The sequence below is a fragment of the Vanacampus margaritifer genome, chromosome 4 (genome assembly GCF_051991255.1).
Source record: "Vanacampus margaritifer isolate UIUO_Vmar chromosome 4, RoL_Vmar_1.0, whole genome shotgun sequence".
In the NCBI taxonomy this organism is placed as follows: Eukaryota; Metazoa; Chordata; class Actinopteri; order Syngnathiformes; family Syngnathidae; genus Vanacampus; species Vanacampus margaritifer.
Genome location: NC_135435.1, coordinates 14737930 through 14756624, shown reverse-complemented (window position 1 = coordinate 14756624; position 18695 = coordinate 14737930). Strand labels below are relative to the sequence as shown.

General features: G+C 41.4%; 1 protein-coding gene across 1 annotated transcript; it reads right to left on the bottom strand.

The window, feature by feature from the left end:
- Positions 1–2: 2 nt before the first annotated feature.
- On the bottom strand, positions 3–18381 carry ipo7 (importin 7). Its single transcript, XM_077563092.1, has 25 exons — positions 17856–18381; positions 13851–13932; positions 13235–13388; positions 12085–12243; positions 11860–12016; positions 11203–11292; positions 11018–11112; positions 10862–10946; positions 10631–10765; positions 10234–10333; positions 10056–10132; positions 9787–9903; positions 9073–9162; positions 8759–8924; positions 7474–7634; positions 6687–6815; positions 5218–5284; positions 4979–5104; positions 4745–4842; positions 4566–4661; positions 4235–4455; positions 2756–2964; positions 2415–2621; positions 2219–2335; positions 3–1050 (listed from the first exon to the last, which is right to left on the bottom strand). Exons 1-25 carry the CDS (start codon positions 17937–17939, stop codon positions 953–955), a joined length of 3120 nt encoding a protein of 1039 aa, XP_077419218.1. The 5' UTR covers positions 17940–18381; the 3' UTR covers positions 3–952.
- Between the last annotated feature and the right edge of the window lie 314 nt (positions 18382–18695).

Genomic DNA, 18695 nt, shown 5'->3' with positions numbered 1-18695 from the left:
AATTCCCTTAGCTTTTTGTTTTTAATATGTTGTTATATAGATGGTTCATCCATACACCAACCAAAAGCTTGAGACCTTCACGATAAGTCCAATTGTACATGCCGCAGTAATGTAATCAATTGTACTTTTCAGTGCTCACAAACACATATCCTGTAGCCATACTGAACACCAAGAACATTCTCCTCTTGTAGAAATGTCTGTTTCCAAGTTGCCCCTCGGATCCGCTCTGTATGCAGACAAGCAGCTGTCGCAACAAACTTACAGCTGGACTCTTTTTAAATAGTTTTCAATTCTAAAAAAAAAAAAAAAAAAAAAATTGCAGTCTGATACAGAAGGCTAGGAGACCTGAACAATATGAAAGTGCTAGTCATTAATTTACAGAGATCAGGCATCACATAGCGCTATGAAGTATCCAATATGCTACATATGAATACAGCTGTTGACACCTTATAAACGCCTCTGGTTGCTTTTCAAGGCTACTTGAAAACTCAATAACCTTGGCTTGTATGTACATAGACCGAACTGTTTATGCTGAAAACAACAGATATCACCACTACCAGAGGTATAATCTTATTACGGCCATGTGGCCAAGACAGTGATAATGCAATATTTAGTCCCATTATCAAATTTAAGGTTGATCCTCCAATTTTGTTTCAGTGGGGGGGGGGACAGGAGTTGTCATCGGGACAGCCCTGGTCACTGGACTCCAGAAGACAGTGTTGTTCAGAGCATTTCCTCTGTTGCTCAAGTTCTTGGTTTGTTTTCCCCAGCCATTGGTTGCATTTTGGTTGCTCTCCCGCATCTTCTCGTGCTATTTCCCTCGTGTGATAAAGATTGAAGAATGGCTGAGAAGAACCAGTTCTGGAACCACTACTTAAGGGGACAACACAAGCTTTTTTTTTTTCACTTCACTACAATCAGTCACAGAGTAATAAAAAGTAGAGCGGGTGACTCAATTCATTCCGGGAGCGGTGCCTCCAAAGTCAAAAGTAGGTGGCACTACTGGCGCTGTGAACCTGTATCCACCGTGTTTCTCGATCATTTTGGATTCTGAAAGTAGAAAATACAAAGTAGTGACAACAAGAAGTGATTATTTCTTATGAAACACACACATATAGACAAAAGTATAATTTAAAGGTGAAATGGGTAACTAAATCCAGTTTGATTTGTATCTCGGTTTTATGGTCACTGTTCAGTACACTTTGATATTTGGGAAAATCAATTACGTGTTGTGTAGTTTCTGGTTAAATTTGAAAGAGCAAAAGCACATGAAATTATCTCACAAAGTTACCAATTATTTTGTTATAGTATTATTAGTTACATATTTATTAATCAGAGATATATATATATATCTATGCAAGCGGCATATAGTGACTTCAATGTTCTTCCTTTGGATGGTCAAAGGTACAATAAACTCATGTAAATTATACAAATAATGAAAAGCATTCGAAACAGGTACCAGGTGCCCTTCGTCACTCAATTTGCAGAACCGATAAACAAGCAAGGAAAATAGTGCAAACAGGTCAACAACGAGGAGCCTCCACAAACATGCATTTTGGCTAGCATTAGCGCTACTGTACATTTTAACTTTCCACTAGATTGCGAGTGTGAGCGACGGGCACAGTGGGCTCCTTTCTTTGAATTCACATAAGAAATCCTCTGTCAGCTCACAACCCTCCCCCTTGCTCATCCTGCTTGCCACTCCGCACAATTACTCCGTTTCCTCTTTAAAGTACAGTGAGAGGCGATTCATGCTTTTTAGCTGGTAAAGATGTTCACACTTTTTTCTTTGTAGGACAACGACGTTCACATGCATTGTCGTGATTGGTCAAAAGAAAAGTTTGGCAAGTGTGCACAAGATGCCGTGTCGTCCAATCAGCTCAAAGTATTGTACAAAATGTCCCGCCTTTCCCCAGCTAATCACAGTGATGCAGTCGCAGACTGATAATGTGGAGAACTCCCTTGAGTGAATCACAAGTGATTCAAGTTGATTGGGTTATTCGATGACTAATGTCAACACGAAAAGCAAACGTGGATTCATGGTGAGTAAATTTGTGGGGGGTTTGGTTGGAGGAGGGGCAATTCTGTATCTCAGTTTGATTTTTGAGAAACACCATGACTGAGGAAAAACAACCATTCAAAGAAAGAAGGTGTTTTGCTAGCAGTTTTAACCATTGCTAAATCCTCCTGTAACTACTGAAAATTTACTAAGGCTCACCATGTGCTGCCCGTCTCTGGTCTGCCAGTGTGCCAATGTCAAGAAGCTGTTTGCCTTGATCTTCGTCGAGTACTTGAGTTAATGCCTGGTACCACGCCGGGTCACGCGTCTGGATACCTGCGCAAGAGTGACGATCAATAGTGACTACAGGGACTGAAAAGTGATACAGCTTTTTGGATTTCAGTGTTTCTCTTACTCTGTAGTATGGCTTTAAAGATCTGATACTCGTCTACCAAGTTGTCTTCGTCATCTACAGCTGTAGTGTAACCCTCGAGTGCCGTCTCCTCCGCATCGTCTTCCTCCCAGTCTTCGTCATCTCCGTCCTCTCCTGCCTGCTTGGCCAGCATCTCCAGATATTCCTGACCTTCCTCATCAATGTCATCCTCGTCACTTCCCAGCTCAGCTACAAACAGAGCAAAGTTTTACAATAACACCAGAGTACATGTACAATAATTAAGGCCAGTGTGCACTGTGCATCTATAAAACGTGCATCTCAAGCAATAACCCATCGCAAACCCCTCAAAACTTAAATCATACCATTATCATCTTCGTCATCCCCATCCTCATCGTCGTCGTCATCCTCATTCTCGTGCTCTGCTCGGCAGGCGTACGCCCTCTTGAGGCCGCTAAAGAGGAGAATAGCTGCTGGAAGAAGCTGACCGCCAACCTGCGTGATGACCTGGGGCCTGTGTTCTAGGTCAATGAGGGCACAGAGGCCCAGGATGCACATCTTCCTGTCATGCAGACTGTTTGAAAAAACAGAAAAAGAAAAAAATATATATAGAGCGATCAAAGCTTGAAATCAGAATGCTATAGATTTCCAATGTATCCCCACAGGACACCCTTCAAATGCTTATGACATATCCATCCAACCATTAGTAGTCGGTGGGTGCCCAAACCGCTTCACATTCATTTATTTGCAAACTTAATCTATTGAATTGATAATTACAGGGGCAACTGTAACGAATGCTGGTGGCTGCCTTCTGCTGTTTTAACTCCTAAAAAAGTTTGACTTTTTAGTTTAAAACGGATTACTTTATCCTGCCTCGCCAAAAAGTATAAGCTAGTTATTGCACCTACTGGGTGCGTCACAATAAATTCTCCACACCTGCTAGCATCAGCAGCATAATAAAGCTAACATAACTAGCTGAGGAGACATTCTCTCTGGCAAAGGGCATTCATTGGTGACCAGTTTATTAAAAGCTCATTAACTGGCTTACTATTCACACACACGTACATCCAGTTACGGCTGTAGGAACACACTTCCGTGTTAACAGCTTGACGAAACTGCTTCCCCACAAGGCGCACAAGCACTCCCCCACATGGCTACGTTACATCAGACATTGAGCTCTCAATTAAAGGGACACACAAGTACACACAACAGTATTACAAGGGTTCATTCTGATCCAAGCTTTTCCACGCCCACTGAAATCACAACCGATTCATAGTCTTAACTATTCAAATTGGGAAAAATGTGAACATTTCATTTAATGGGATTGACTAATAAAGCCTATAATTCAATAGCCCCACAGCTATTTATACATTTATTGTGGCTTATATTCCATTTACAGTAATTTCTGGACTACAAGGCGCACCTGACTATAAGCCTCGCTAGCTAAATTTGGGGAATACTCGAGTTTGTTATAAGCCGCACCCGACTAAGCCGCAGGTGTTTTAATGTTACCGCATCGGGTTCCAACTACTTTCTTTTCCATAATGAGGGTGCAAATTGTCTCGCTCTCGTTCTGTGTCTCCTACTGTATTTGGGCTCACTTGGTTTGTTTTGCTCTGCCTGACGCTCTTGCGCTTTCTTTATAGTGCGCCCCCCCCCCCCCTTTTGATCTGATGGATAAGCTGCACCTTTGTATTAGAAGCAGGGTCGAATGCAAGTGGAAAAAAAAGTAGCGGCTTGTAGTCCAGAAATTACTGTAGTCATATCATTATAATCCATCACAACCGCTATGCTGGACGTATTACTGTATTGAGAGATTCTTGACGTTGAATAAAAAAGCTTACCCAAGGAAGCAGTCGACATCTTTAAGCCACTGGGTGATGAAGTGGTTTGTGATTGGCTCTGTGTTATTTGGGAATCGCAGATTCTCCAGAGTGTTGAGGAGCAAAGGGGGGCTGTAGTAAAGTGCGGCAATGGCCACTTGCAAGCACATAGTCCTCAGCTCACTGGTTTTCACCTCTCGTGTCAAACGCTCCAGGGCAGCAGCCACAAACAAGGGCACAACCTGAAATTGCACACAAAAAATAACTACTTTGGGAAGGTATATAACATTGGGTAGATTATCCCTTGGTACTGTGAACCTCAAGTATGATCTTGAAATGTACATAAACCGACCTGGTCTATGCCTCGGCCTTTGCACTGCAGAATGATTACTTCCAGAAGCTTGGCTGCATGGCACTCGGGATCTTCGCCTGGATCACCTGTCAGAATCTTGGTGGGGTCAAAAACAAATTTTAACCTTCTGGTCACAACACAAGTTGCTTCTGAACATTAACTAGTTTGCAGCATTTTACCTTTTTGCACATATCATACATAATTTCCAGGTATTTGGTGTCTGAGAGGAGGGTGTCTGTATCAACTGTTACATAGTTGTGAAGGAGAGGCATCATGTCTGCAATGGAAACAGGTGTTAAGTCACAAAAAACTGCTTGTAACCATGGTGACATTTAAAAACAGGAAAACCGGTGTGGATCTGGAGTATTGTGAGCATCGACAGGAGGCGTTTGTTCGAGGGTGTGACTGTGAACCTGTGAAGTAGTCAAATCCATCCTGCTGGAAGACTTCATACACAAGTGGAAGGAGCTGCCACATTTGTGGTGACACCTGCTGGCAAGTCAGGCTGTGAGCCAATGACAGGATCTCCTCGTAAAACTCTGGAAAAAGTCAAGTAACAAATGAAAACAGGGCTCTCTCTCTAAGTAAGTGTTGGAAGCAAGGAGCAGGCAGGCAGAATGTGGCTGAACAGGAAGAACTGGCCACAGCTTACCCATTACGTGTTGTTGCAGAACTGTGCCAATCACCTGCAGACAGATGCCCTCAAGTTGCTGTGTGATCTGCGCAAGGTTAAGAAAGCAGTTGGCGTCAATGTGACATTTAAGTGTCATATAAACTTGCATACAAATATTGCATGCGGATGGTACTTGATAGGCATTTTGTTTAAATTATGGCAATGTGACATTAAATTGGGTCATCATATTTCAATATCAAGTAAATTGTGCTATACTTAATAGAAAATTATACAAAATACAATTGTATAAAAAAACAAAACATTTCTGTTCATTATTTGTTGTAGCCCACTGCTAAGACTAACAGATCCCTGTACATTGCAGTGTTGAAGCACTCTGTATTTGAGATTAGCACAACTTTTGAGTGGAAGATAAGGATTGGGACGTAAATCTCAGCTTGTCACATCGATTATGAGGAAGATAAATGCATACAAACATACTAGTCCAACAAGTGTAGGCACCTCACACTCAGAGTATGTATGTGTATCGTATAAACAGAGCATGCACTGCCATAGGTAGTACTAAGTGTGTGTGTTTGTGTGTGTGTGTGTGTGTGTGTGAATGTGAGAAAGGATTATGCAGTAGTTCATGAAGTGAATGAGGAACTCTGTTTCTCAGTCTTGTTTTTATTATTTTATAGCTTGAGGGGTCACAAAAGCGAAATGAATATATTAACAATTTAGCATGAAAGTAACTGTTCTACTTGATATATTTTGGACAAAAAAGCTAGTTTTCCTTAAATTCTGGTTAGGTTTCACCAAACACAGCCGCTTCTATCAATGCTCCATTGCTGATGACAAAATGGAAAAAGCAAGAAAAATGTTTTCTAGTTAAATATAATGAAAGTGAAAGAAAGAAAATAATTTCCTCTCGAACCAATATTCTATGGGACTTTGAACATTGATCACAATATGTTCTAAAACCGCTGGCAATATGGCAGTTAAACAATTATGCAGTCTATCTACAAATCAGAATCTACTTTTGAAGTAGGTGTGATAACATTTTTAAGGTCATCGCAGGGGCGGAGCACAAAAGGTTGGGAACCACTGGCTTACACATGCATGTACTGTAGCAGTATATTTGTGTTATTGCTTGCGCAAATAAAGATGAAAACTTGGGGGAAACAAATGTTCAACCGTCCTTGATGGAACAGTCAAATCTTTTCTGGAGCCCAAGGCTTTATAACATCTAATAGCAATTTGGCTTTGTGTGTGCCTGTGCTTGCGCAGACACATTGGCAGTGGGCCCCGGAACTATTTGTAGCAACTGCCTGAATGAGTGTTTTGGAACATAGCGAAAAGAGAGCACGTTCCAAGGAGGTGGTGGGCGGCTGAAGTGTGTTGGCAGAAAGGCGACAGCAAGTCAGGGGAAGTGGTACAGAGATAAGTCAGGCGTGTATGTGTGTGTTAGACAAAGCATAGGCAGCCTGCTCAGAGACTTTGCTGCTCACCTCTTTGTGGTCCTCCACCACACTCAACAATGTGTCGATGGTGTTGAGGATGCCCATAGCTGTCACAGCCTTGTCATCTCCTCCCTCCTCATCAGGCCCAGTCTGAATTACCTGGTTGAACGTCATAGCCTGCCAGACAGCAAACAGAGATACTTGTGATGGTGTGGTTGGAGTGCAGTTGCAACTATTGAATATTTTGAGCATTGTTTATTAGAATTGAAATTGGACAAAAGATTTTGCCATTTTTAACAACAAAATTAGCATGAGATACTGGTATTACTATAGTGCACTTCAGGTGGTGATCCTTCCGTTCCACAATATAATAATTGTGACTGGCTTTGAAAAGTGGGGTCTCGTGAGCGAATGAGTGTGTATTGTTGGCTGCTGTGATCTCAGATTAGCGGCTGCCTGGCTAACAGTGTGCCAGTGTACATACTGTTGAGTGCCACGACCACCATTACAATATGTTGGAAGCAGTGGTGACAAGCTATACTGAATTAGTGAATTAATGACATGGATAACTTAATTGGAGATTGTAGATGTGCTGTGGCGCCAATTTATTTACAACAGTCTACCATAGCATAAGTCTGTGTGGAAAAATTATCACTTCTAAACTTCGCTTTATTTTTGGAAAATGAATTATTCAAGTTGTTCGATTAATCATTTCAGCCCTGATTTTGAGCATTTTTTTTTTAAACCATTAGTCAATTGAGACAGCCACCTTTTTCTAATTTCTACCTGAGAGTCAATCACGCCCTAGTGCTTTAAAAAAAAAACAGGTGCTTACCAGGTGCTGAGTCATCTCTACTGCAATAGGCGTGACCTCCTCGCTGTATTCACAGATCATCTTTTGTATGACGTTGGTGAGGTCATCATTTTCCGTCTCCCTGACAATATGCAGCAATGCTTGCATTACTGGACGAATGAAGGGGGTGATGTATTCTTTGGCTAAGGGAGGGAAAAAATACAGTCACACAACAAACAACAGGAGGACGGACATTACTCCAGAACTATACATAGTATTCACATGACGTCGCCGACCCCCACCTATCGACCCAGCACACTTTTGGTGGGACAAACAGCCAGTGAGTCAACGCAAGCAAATGCTGAGGAGCGCTCATGTTGCTTACTACAAGTTACTTTGATTCATTTTGTTCATTCATTCCGGATTTTCACAAACCGCTTCACAATGGTGCACACGTGTGCCATTCACGGGTGCAAAATTGGGCAAACAATGTGAAATGAAACTTCTAGACAATATTCATATGCCGCCATTTGCCCCACAAAGATACATCAAAAGGATTTCCAACTGACAAAGTCTACCAAAGTCTGTTCTGACCATTTTGATTAAGGTAAGTGTTATTGTAAGACGGTAAAAATGCTTTTACCATAATGCGATCGTGATATGTGAGCCGTTAGGCATTGCTAGTTCTGGCTAAAAATTGATTAGTGGTCAAGATGTTCGATTTTGAGATCTCCCCAAATAGCAGCCCCCCCCCCCACCCCCCTTAAGGTCTCTTATGTTCCTTTCCCAGCCCAAAAGTTGAAATTGCTGTTAAAGTGTATGAAAATAAGTGACGAATCAACAATGCTGTTGTTGTAACATGCTAGCGCTAGTAGCTAGCGCCTTCGGGGAACTAGCCAACTTGGTATAAAAAGAACCCGAGATTCTTCACTTTGAATTTAAAAATGATAAATGCACAAAGCCGAAAGTACAGAAGACGCAAGAATGTCCGTGTTATGAGAGCCAAGCAATCTTACCTTAGAGCATACATTGTGCCCTGTCGTCCGAGCAGTTTCGGCAAAAGTTTGTAATCCAAACGATTCCACTAACCAAAGGTTTCAACGTTTACCGCTGCAAAGAATTTTGAGCTAAATCTTAGAATCTTAGCAACGTTAGAAGAAGCTGGGGGTGACATTCATCAATAACAAAAGAACATTTGGTGTAAACACAATAGAAGCACAGTTGACACCGGTGGAAAGTTGACCCAACATGAGGGGCGGACTCGCGATCCCGTGACGTCAGTGAATACTATGTATACAAGAGTTGTGACAGCATCATCTTTGATCACCTTTCTCCTGGTTGCTGATGAGAACCTGCAGGGCAATGGCAGCCTCCACCTTCACTGGCATCTCATTATCATTGATTAGGCAGAGGCGGGTCAGCTCCAGAGCAGTTTGTAGGTTCTGGTCACTTTTGAACCTCACCTCACAGAAATACTGGATCACCCAGCAGGCCTACAATAAGTTTTAATAGAAATATAGATCATATTAAAACCCACAAAAATGATGTCTTAATAGAAAATTCTGTCCCATAGTATTTATTTCATTTTGAATTATTCACAGCTATTAATGGACAAACCAAAACATTCAGATAATCACTTACTCTGGCTCTCATGTAGCCCAGTTCATTGCGGAACAAGGGGAAGACGTGACTCTGCAGCATGAACTCCATCTGGTCCTTATAAACCTTTTTCTATGGGGGGAAAAAAAGGAGAGGGGGTAGACTATAATCACATAATCATGTTACACAAAGCAAAATGCTGTGTGAGACATTTCCTGTATGTTTAGGATGTGCAACATGTAAGATTTTTGTGTGTGTATAGTGCTCCACCATTACAATGTCAAGCAAAAAACACAACAAAAAAGTTCAAATTTGACTGAAATTAAACCAAAAATTATAATGACATTTATATAAAGCATTGGTTAATGAGGGTGCACATAATTTTGGTGCTCACCCCCCAAACCATGCACCGACCTCACTAGCAGTGGCGATTCTATGAGTGATCAGATTTATCACTATTAAGACTTGAATCTGGTAGGCAATTCAATGTTTCTAGCGTGAAAGAACACCTACACACCGATTATGTGACCCCCGTTTATAAGTGGAAAAAGGTCATTAGGTGAGTGATGATTATTAATTGAAATGTAAGATCCTTCTAGGTCACTGGTCAGAAGTGTTGCTGAAAATCCACATTTCTAGTTTCATGACCATAATTTAACTAGCAGGAAATTAGTTGTGTCAGAGGTTAGAATGTTTGCTAAAGATCTTGTTAGGCCAAGTCTCTTTTAAAAGTGGGTTGGGAATGATGCAACTTACCTTGAGCAGGATCTCAGCCAGAGAGCCTATCATATGGAGGGCACCATCTTTTTTCCTGGGATCAGTGGTAGGATCAGTGAGAATCTGGTAGCAGAAGCCCATTGTCTTTTGCAGCACCTGAACAGAAGAGGACAAATATTTGTATTAATGCCAAAAGAGGGTTAAATGGGTTTCACCTAGCCACTCAGAGGATTCTACCAACTACACAACACTCAATGATATTAACGCAACTCAGCAGTTAAAAAAAACAAAAAAGCAGATCAACTAACCTCCTTTCGTTTATTGCATGCAGTAAAGAGCAGCGTCTGGGCAGCTGTGGTAGGAGAAATGAAGTCCTCGAATACATCTAAGTGGACAGAAGTGATTGAGTTGAACAAATTACTCACCCAGTGAGTCAATTAATTCCTTAAGGATGACCAGACACTGCCTGTAGTCTCCTTTGCTTACCAAACTTCATGCGAATGTACTCATAGGGGTCCTCTTGCCAGCGCTCCTCATCAGCGTCTGTGTAACACATGAGGGGAAAAACCACATCCTGAATGATGCCCTGAAGGACAAAGACAGAAGACAGAAGTCAGAATCATGGCAGCGTAAGAACAGAAAAAAAAAAAAAAAACACTTTATCGTCTCCTTTATTTTTTTACTGAGCAATAAAAAAATTGCTCATTCATAAATAAGCAAAACAACCCGCATTATAGTCAGTACATGTCATGTACAAAAATCGTAGTTCTTCCAATACCAATCAAAAATCATTCATCATCTTTTGGCTGAACGTTTTGGCTTTATGAGCCTGACAAAAACTTTCCAAACCAATCATTCAAATGGCTTTGCATTGATTGCATACCTGAATGTGTGGTTTGAGGTTTTTCCATGTGAGCGCATGAGCTATCCCCTGGTTGATGTAGTTGAGCGTCTGCTGGAGTACTCTAGGAGCCACATATTGCTTTTCCTTGTACTGATACAAGACTTTCAGCAGCACCTAAAAACAGACCAATGAACAAATGTCTTTAAAATCATTTGCCGTCTGACGTTTGGCCAGCGATTTGCAGCATACGTCACACCTCCTGGACCATACCTGCTGTGCTGGCACTGCATATTCCTTTAGGAAAAGTTCAGCAAACTCTACGTACTCTTTGGTTGTATTGCCTGGGCTTCCGTATCTAGAAATGTAATTAAATTGTAACATTTGAAAGTAACACCAATGACATGTTAAGACTATTGAAATCTGTACCTTTCAAATAGCCGAGCTAAGATGTGAAGTGCCCACTTCTTACACTTCCACCAAGGAAGCTCGGGACGCTCCTCTTCATCAACCCGCATTGTCTCCTGAACCAAAAACAACCAAGCCAGTGGATAATGCGAAAATGCGTGCAAGAGATCACTTGCAATTTTAAAGTGACATGCAGACTCTCTCACCGGGGGGACATCTCTATCCACGACAGTCTTGAGAATCTCCATCCATTCCGTCAAGTTTTGCCTGTTGATGAGTTCCAGGGGCAGGTTATACTGTGCAAAGAGGAGAGAAAAGTCACTTTAATAATTCTCACACTGACTAACTAAATTGGTTTGTCATAAACACACAACACTCACATTAATACTGCACTTTTAACATTAATCGCTTCCAGCATTTATATTTGCAGCAGTAGATCTACAAATGGCTTTTTTATTTTATTTTACAACAATATGAGATTTAAGCCACAATAATAAATAAAAGTTTGCATGAGCAGAAGGGGAACAACAACGAACCAATCTGTTTTCAAAAACTGTCCCACCCTTAATGTACATGTGTACACTAGTTAGCCCAATATGGAAATTTATATTACAGAAGATACCCACAAATACACAAAAATATAGTATACACACACAAATTTATAGACAAACAATTCAACTTTATAATTATCCCATAGCATAAAACCATTGTTACAAATTTCGCTCCACTTAGGTAGGAAGTGTGACCGTCAAGTGGTACTTTAACTTTGTCTTTTAAAACTGTCGGTTTTGTAGTTACGAATCTTAACTCAAGCTTTCAAAACTTGCTATTTTCAAGTACCCTTGGCAACCAGGCGGTATTACCTGGAAAAGGGCATAGAGGATTTTGAAGATCTGTTTCTGTATGAGCACAGAGTCGGTAGAGTGGTCTGGGAGAAGCTGGATGAAACGGTCTTTCAACATGGGCATGAATATGTGCATGGCTGCCACCAAAGGCTGACGCTCCTCAGGCTTCTTGTATCTGGTTGATATGGACAAGTCAGCCTCGAGCAAGACAGCGGCTTCCTATCTGACGGTACACTGACTCACTCATAGTTTTTCACCAGCTGGTAAAGGCAAAGCAGGATGCCGAGCCATCCTGCACTGTTGTCGGACTGAAGGTAGAAGCCGATTTTGTCTACGATGGTCGTCCACTTAGTGGGGTAGTCGTGCTTGATCATGTGGTGGATGCATGTTGTCAACTGGACTCTGTCAAAAGTAAAAATAGATAGGTTTGATTCCGTGTTCCAGAGAATTGGACATTTGAAACTTTAGACCTCCATGTAGGAAACATTGCTAAGTAGGGGTTACTACTTATTAAGTTGGGACAAGCACATGCATCCATGCTGCAGAGATGCAGTAGTCTGACAAAAGATTTATTAAACATAGAAATATACACTACACAAGGGCTGCAGCTAACGAGTATTTTCATAATGGATTATTCTACCGATTATCTTATTGATTAATTGGATACAAATTGATTCTGCATTGTTAAACAAAATAACTTAATATCTGTGACTGAGTGTGTATGGCTTTAAAGGGCCAGGTCTGGCCTGGTAAGTGACGTGGGCGTCAGGGAATGAGGGGTATAAAGTTGGCTGGCTGTGTGTTGAGTAACTGTGTGAGGTGCGGCTATCAGCAGCTCACATATGAATGTGCTTATTACATGTTTGTTTCCTTCCACCAGCCAGCATCCACAAGGGCATTTCTACTACGGTGGAAGGCTACATTAAATTAGCTAACATTGATACGTTAGCTTGTGTTGTCAGTCACAGATGTGCTGTTGCGATACATATTGCATTTTATCTTCCTCATTCAGTGTAAAACAATCCCTAACTTTGGACATTGTCATTTATCGACTCTTTCCTCGTAACTTACTGTCATCGCACCAACTTATGGAGTGTTGCGTGCAACTGCAATAATAGTTTATGTGGGGGGAAAATGATCGATGCCAAGCCTCAAGGCAGAAATTTTGCTTAAACTTTTTGGTAATTAAATTGAGTAACTTATTCCATTAGATTGTAGGACCCCTAAATTAAGCTACAACTGTTATAGTAGCTATCGCAATTTGTTGTGTAGGCATTCAAGTTATTGGAAAGGAAAACCAAAGATAATATTGGTTGTCAGGGTGGCTAACAGTCAACTAGTCCAAGTAATGTACAGTATATTATACTTAAATAGCAGATACGCGTGTAGTCACCTGATGCGCTCAGGCGAGTGGATGATAGCCTCCACTATGGTGTCTCGAATGAATAGTCGGTCTTCATCAGGGATGTTGTTGACAGGCGCCTCTGTAGAAGAACCATCTCCAACACACCAGTGCTGAGTTACCATGTTCTTAAGGTAAATAACACCTATATTGAAAGGGATCATGAACATGTTAGGAGGCATGACAGCTGACAATGCTTAAACGTGTATGCAAAAACGCAGCAATGCTGTATAGAAATGAAAATATAAACTTTCATTACCGTCCCTTAGAATCAAAGACCTGTCATCTGTAGTTGATTTTGAATGTGACACAGGTGCTATCGGGGTATATACACCGGTTGTATGTGTGTTTCTCTGTGGCAAAGTGGGAGGTAACGGGGGAAAGGAGGAGTGTCGCAAGGGATGCTGACAGAATGCTGACACAAATGTCAACACCGTTGGCTAGAGTCAAACTACTGGCCAATTAAAAATAATAATAAAAAATCAAGCGACTGCAGTGAACTTGTTTCTGCCAATCTACTACCTTCTACCAAGAACCTGTATATTTTTTGTTTAGGTTTAATCTGTATTGCTGCATTAAACGCATTTGACAAACACCAGAGACTCACCTGCTTGCCTGACCGGCAAATCCAGCTGATCAGTCATGGTGATGCGTAGCAGAGTGGATAAAAAGTTGACCTGGGTGTGACCCTGTAAATCAGAAACAAATATCTCATCATCATCATACCATAAAGAAGCAATGTTATCACTAACATCTATCCACCCATCTTCTATAACGCTTAGCCTCAATAGGTTCCCAAGTCTGCTGGACCCTATCTCAACTGACTTTGCGCAAAAAGCAGGGTACATCCTGGACTAGTCGCCAGCAGGCAGGGCACATCGGCAACCAACCATTCAGTCACTAATAAATTTGACTTGTGAAGGTGGCACATGTAGCACAGATTGGTGTGTAGATTTCATTCCAGAAGATACATGCCATAATCTAAATGTGTCCCTTCTGCTACAATTACGCTCTGACATGATGAAACCCATGTTCTACATTCCAACCTATTGCCCTGTTTGTTCCGTCTGTGCTTGGCCAGCTTCCATAATAAAAAGGAAAAAAAACAGCCCATGACTAAGCACAGGTCTTGATTTAGAAAGTGTACACTTGAGCAGGACTCCATCCTCCCCCAGACAACGTGCTTTTCGCTAGCGGCACAACTTCATGACAAGTATAGAATTTCTACCAGCACAATAACAAATTGGGACCTGCTGCCAGCTGCAATGTGGACACAATCACAGCTACAGTGACTCACAACGATGTAACATAAACGGCTGTTCAGTTATTATGGAATACACATAGCTTATAATTAGGGGTGTGAATTGCCTCGTATATTATGGCGATTCGATCCGTATCACGATTCATAGGTCACGATTTGATTCAATACCGATAAGTCCCAACTCAAATCTGTAAGTCGATTGTTGTGATTTTTTTTACTGAAATTTAGAAAATAGTAATCAGTAAACGTGTACATGTACACTGTAAGATTTGTATGAAAATGGATTTATTTATCGGAAACTTCAGGCATATAACTGTGAGCCACTGTATTTAACAAACAGGCTGCAATCTGTTTCATGTTTGAACAAGGGGTGCAACGGCTTCAAATTTTTGTGTACAATTATTGTCTGAGAAAAAAAACACAGTTTTACGGTAATTATTGTAGACAAAAAAAATTCACACTTTTTTGAAAATGTTTTTTTTAAACAACAAAAAATAACAGAAAATATATCTATTTTTTTTTTAAGTTGCTGCCTTACACATACAGCAGAAAGGACAGACTCTTAAAATAGGGTGCCATGTATAACACGTGGACGGTATGTACCCTCTTTTTCTTTCAATTTCTTTCCATTTCAACCATTCTTACAGGTGAAATATTCATCCACAGCCTTTAAACTGGCAATTTGTGCATTTTACTGCTACATATGTAGGCATTTTGCAGCCATAATCCGTATGCCGAGATACGTTTCTTGGGAGTGCCAAGATGGCGGCCCCACGGCTTCAAATGTTTCGGCCTATGGCCTCTACAGCGGGCGGCCGTGGACGGCCCCCACCTTGCCGCGGACCGCAGCCCCGGGAGGTTGGGGAGGCGGCCGGCGGCGATGGAGCGGCGGCGCGGCGAGCGGTGTGCTGGTGGTTCCTGCCGGCGCGTTGCCTCCACCACACTCGCCGCCGCCTCGTTTTGACCTCCCCTTTCCCCATGTCCACTCAACCTGGTCCAGGCCAGGCCGCGGAACCCTACCCACAGCCGTCGGGTACGCAACTCTCCCGGGGTGGCGTTCAAAGCTGAGCCCTGTGTTGTTGTGTGCTCGCTAAATGGGCCGTGTGGAAACAGAAGAGCTATCAATTATGCTGCATGGCTCGTTTTGCGCCGCGCGTGAGCGGAAATAACCGGTGTTGTTGAATGGCCACATTTTGCACAGCTGAAACATTAACACAGCTTGAATGTAAGAAAATAAAAGTGCACCGTCACTTAAGTAATTATTACATTCATTCAATACATGTATTGAAAATATTGAATGAAAAATATACTCCAATAAATGTTCAAAAAAATATTTCCAAGACATTAAAGCATTTGAGTTTTTTTAGTGAAAATATATTGAATATTATTGGGAGGGACTAGTGCAAAGACAATTTAGTATGGATCGGATCTGTATCAGCAGATACTGAACCCATGGTATCGGTAATGAAAAAAGTGGATCGGCGCATCCCTAGTATGAATATGTCTGGCAGGACTATTAACCTCCTCACTACTGCAGTACATTTAACTACAATTAGAATTTACACAAATGACTCCATACACATTTGTACTTTACTGAGCAATTTGAACTATTGTGAGGAAATACTGTTGGGAAAAAAAGTTACAAATCTTAGCAGCTGCTTTTACTGATGCTTTGGGTTTTTGATCATACTGTTTCAGTATTGAAGGCATAATTTGGTTATCTTAACACTTTTAATAAAATTTACCAAACAATAAAATAAGAGTGGAAAAAGAAATGTGTGCTAGTTATCACACGTCTACGCTAGTTTGACATAAATCTGTCTTCCGTAAAGTACTTTATACAGATGTTAAGTCTAAGTGTAACAGCTCGTAGCTTAGTGGGTAGAGGGCTCGGATAGAAAGTGTTGGGTGATGAGTTCAAATACCGCTCTGTACCAATTTATTCATTTATTTTATTTTTTTTACTACATTTACAATTCTTGCAGACAGTTGGGAGTTGTAACTGAGCAGTTTTTTTCACGTGTTTACTGAAGAATTTGAATGACAATGCCGTTTTTGCCACATTTGACTGTTAATAATGCCTCGATGGAGTTGGATTTGCTCTCCGTTGAGGAATTTTCCACATTTAAAGAAGTAGAAGATGCGATTTCTGCATTTGAAAAGACGCAAAAGTATGTCCTACTGCCTGATAAACCCTGCTCTGAGGGTTATGATTTGGTGGGTAATGCCGATAACATGTTTTTAATGGCAATACAAAATGAAAACTGCATTTTTTTTTTTTTTAAATAGAAGGGGGTAAAGCGAGGACGGAGCCACAAACAGTGCATGGCTCACGGCAAAATGAAAGATTCCCAGCAGCCTACACATTACTAAAATATTCTATTCACGGCTAACCTACTGTAATGACGATAAAATGGCCGATTTACCGCTGACCAAAAATGTATCGCTCCAGCGATTGACCAATCGGAGCCGTTCACAATAAAAAAAATAAAATAACGCTAGCAGGAGCGAGATGCCGGTCACGGCAAAATAACCACTACCATGTTTGTATCGTTACAACACTAGAACAGCAAAGTGTACAATATAATTTAGTTTCGCAACTCGATTACACAAACAGGCGTCATATATGTTCTAACCTTGTTTTATAAACATTGGAAGCAAACGTGTATCTAAAGCGACAGAGGAGAAAAAACGGCCACTGCCCGAACGAAGAGGTTGCTAACTTGGCGTTAACCATACTCGATATTCATACACATTCAAAGAAATTGACAGGAAATCGTTATTTTAACATGTCATCGTAGATCATGAGTACCAAACGTACTGGCTATGTTCGGGGAATAAAAATTATTTCGACGTTGAATCGACATGTCATTGCTTCTCGGTTTGTCAGTGACACGTGAGCAGCAGCAGCTAAGTAACCCCCGCCCCCCCTCCCTCTGCTAACCTAGCTCATCGTTAGCCGAAATAGCTCTCGTTTGTCTTCAGTGCGCTAAATGGCGATTGCCCACCCCGAATATTTACATTTCTTTACACGATTTGCTTTTAACTAAATGTGAGCGTGCTATGCTAACATGTCTCCTTTAGGGACAGCTAAACGACGAGGCAGCTAGCTTAGCATTATTAGCCACACAGCTGGCTCATTGAGCTGGCGATGAACGAAGAACGTAAAACCGCACGATTGGGATCTACGTGCCAATTACTTGTACGGTGTCACCAAAGAAGAAAGTGAAACAGTGGGACAGTTTCGGGAAAAAGCCTGCGCGTTCAGACCATCTTGATGTTGTGAGCAGAGGCCCGATGCGAGACCGCGCCATCGTCAGCCATTAAAAAGCCCAAGTTGGAAACCTTTACCTCGCTGAGTTGTCTCTCCGCCGCCTCTCGCAGATTGGGGTCCATGGTGCCCCGCAGGGCCTCGACCAAAACCTCGGGATCCATCGCTGGCGAGGGGAGAGAAAAATAATCTTGCTTGCTTGGCTCGGATTGAGGCTGTTTTAGATGTCTTATCAGCTCCCAGGGACTGCGCACATGGACGCACAGCTCTCCGGTTACCCGGCGCGAAAGGAAGAAGCGAATGAAGAACCCGGATAGATCAGCGCCAAATGTGTGGAACCAATTTCCGGCTGCGCCCGCACACCTATGGGACTTGTAGTTTTTTTGTGTTTTTTCTTTTAAAAACAAATTTGTCAAATAACCGAAGTTTTACATGTTTCCCTCGCAATTAAACCCAACCGACTTTTGAATGAGACTATAGTTAGGTTTTGGCAAGCTGAAAACATTTTGTATCTGTGTATATTAGTCACCCATAATTCAAAAACAAATAAACGAACAAACAAACAAACAAACATGTGGTGTTTTTCTACCGGATGACTGTTGGTCACGGTGAGCAGATTGACTGTTGTTGGAAAATGCGCAATAGCACTAAAAGGGATGACAAATGACAAAATTCAAAGCAAGTGATGTAATATCCTTCATGATGCCATTGTAAAGTGTCTCGTGAAAACACCAGATGACACCTTGAAGCAAAGAACAGTAGGGTAGTCAGATGGTGTATTGCCTCTAGTCGTAGGGCTTCATATTTTCATATTTATATTTGTTTCATATTTTCATATTTATATTTGTTTCTGTATTGAATATGTATACTCAATATGAAGATTATGTATGAGGTGAGATCTTTTTATAAACCCGATATGG

Coding starts and splice junctions, on each gene's coding strand:
- ipo7 (XM_077563092.1), bottom strand. CDS start 17,939: ATGGATCCCGAGGTTTTGGTCGAGGCCCTGCGGGGCACCATGGACCCC. Junction 13,389..13,850: donor TTTGCCGGTCAGGCAAGCAG/GTGAGTCTCTGG, acceptor CTTTCAATATAG/GTGTTATTTACCTTAAGAAC. Junction 10,334..10,630: donor ACCTCAAACCACACATTCAG/GTATGCAATCAA, acceptor TTTGTCCTTCAG/GGCATCATTCAGGATGTGGT.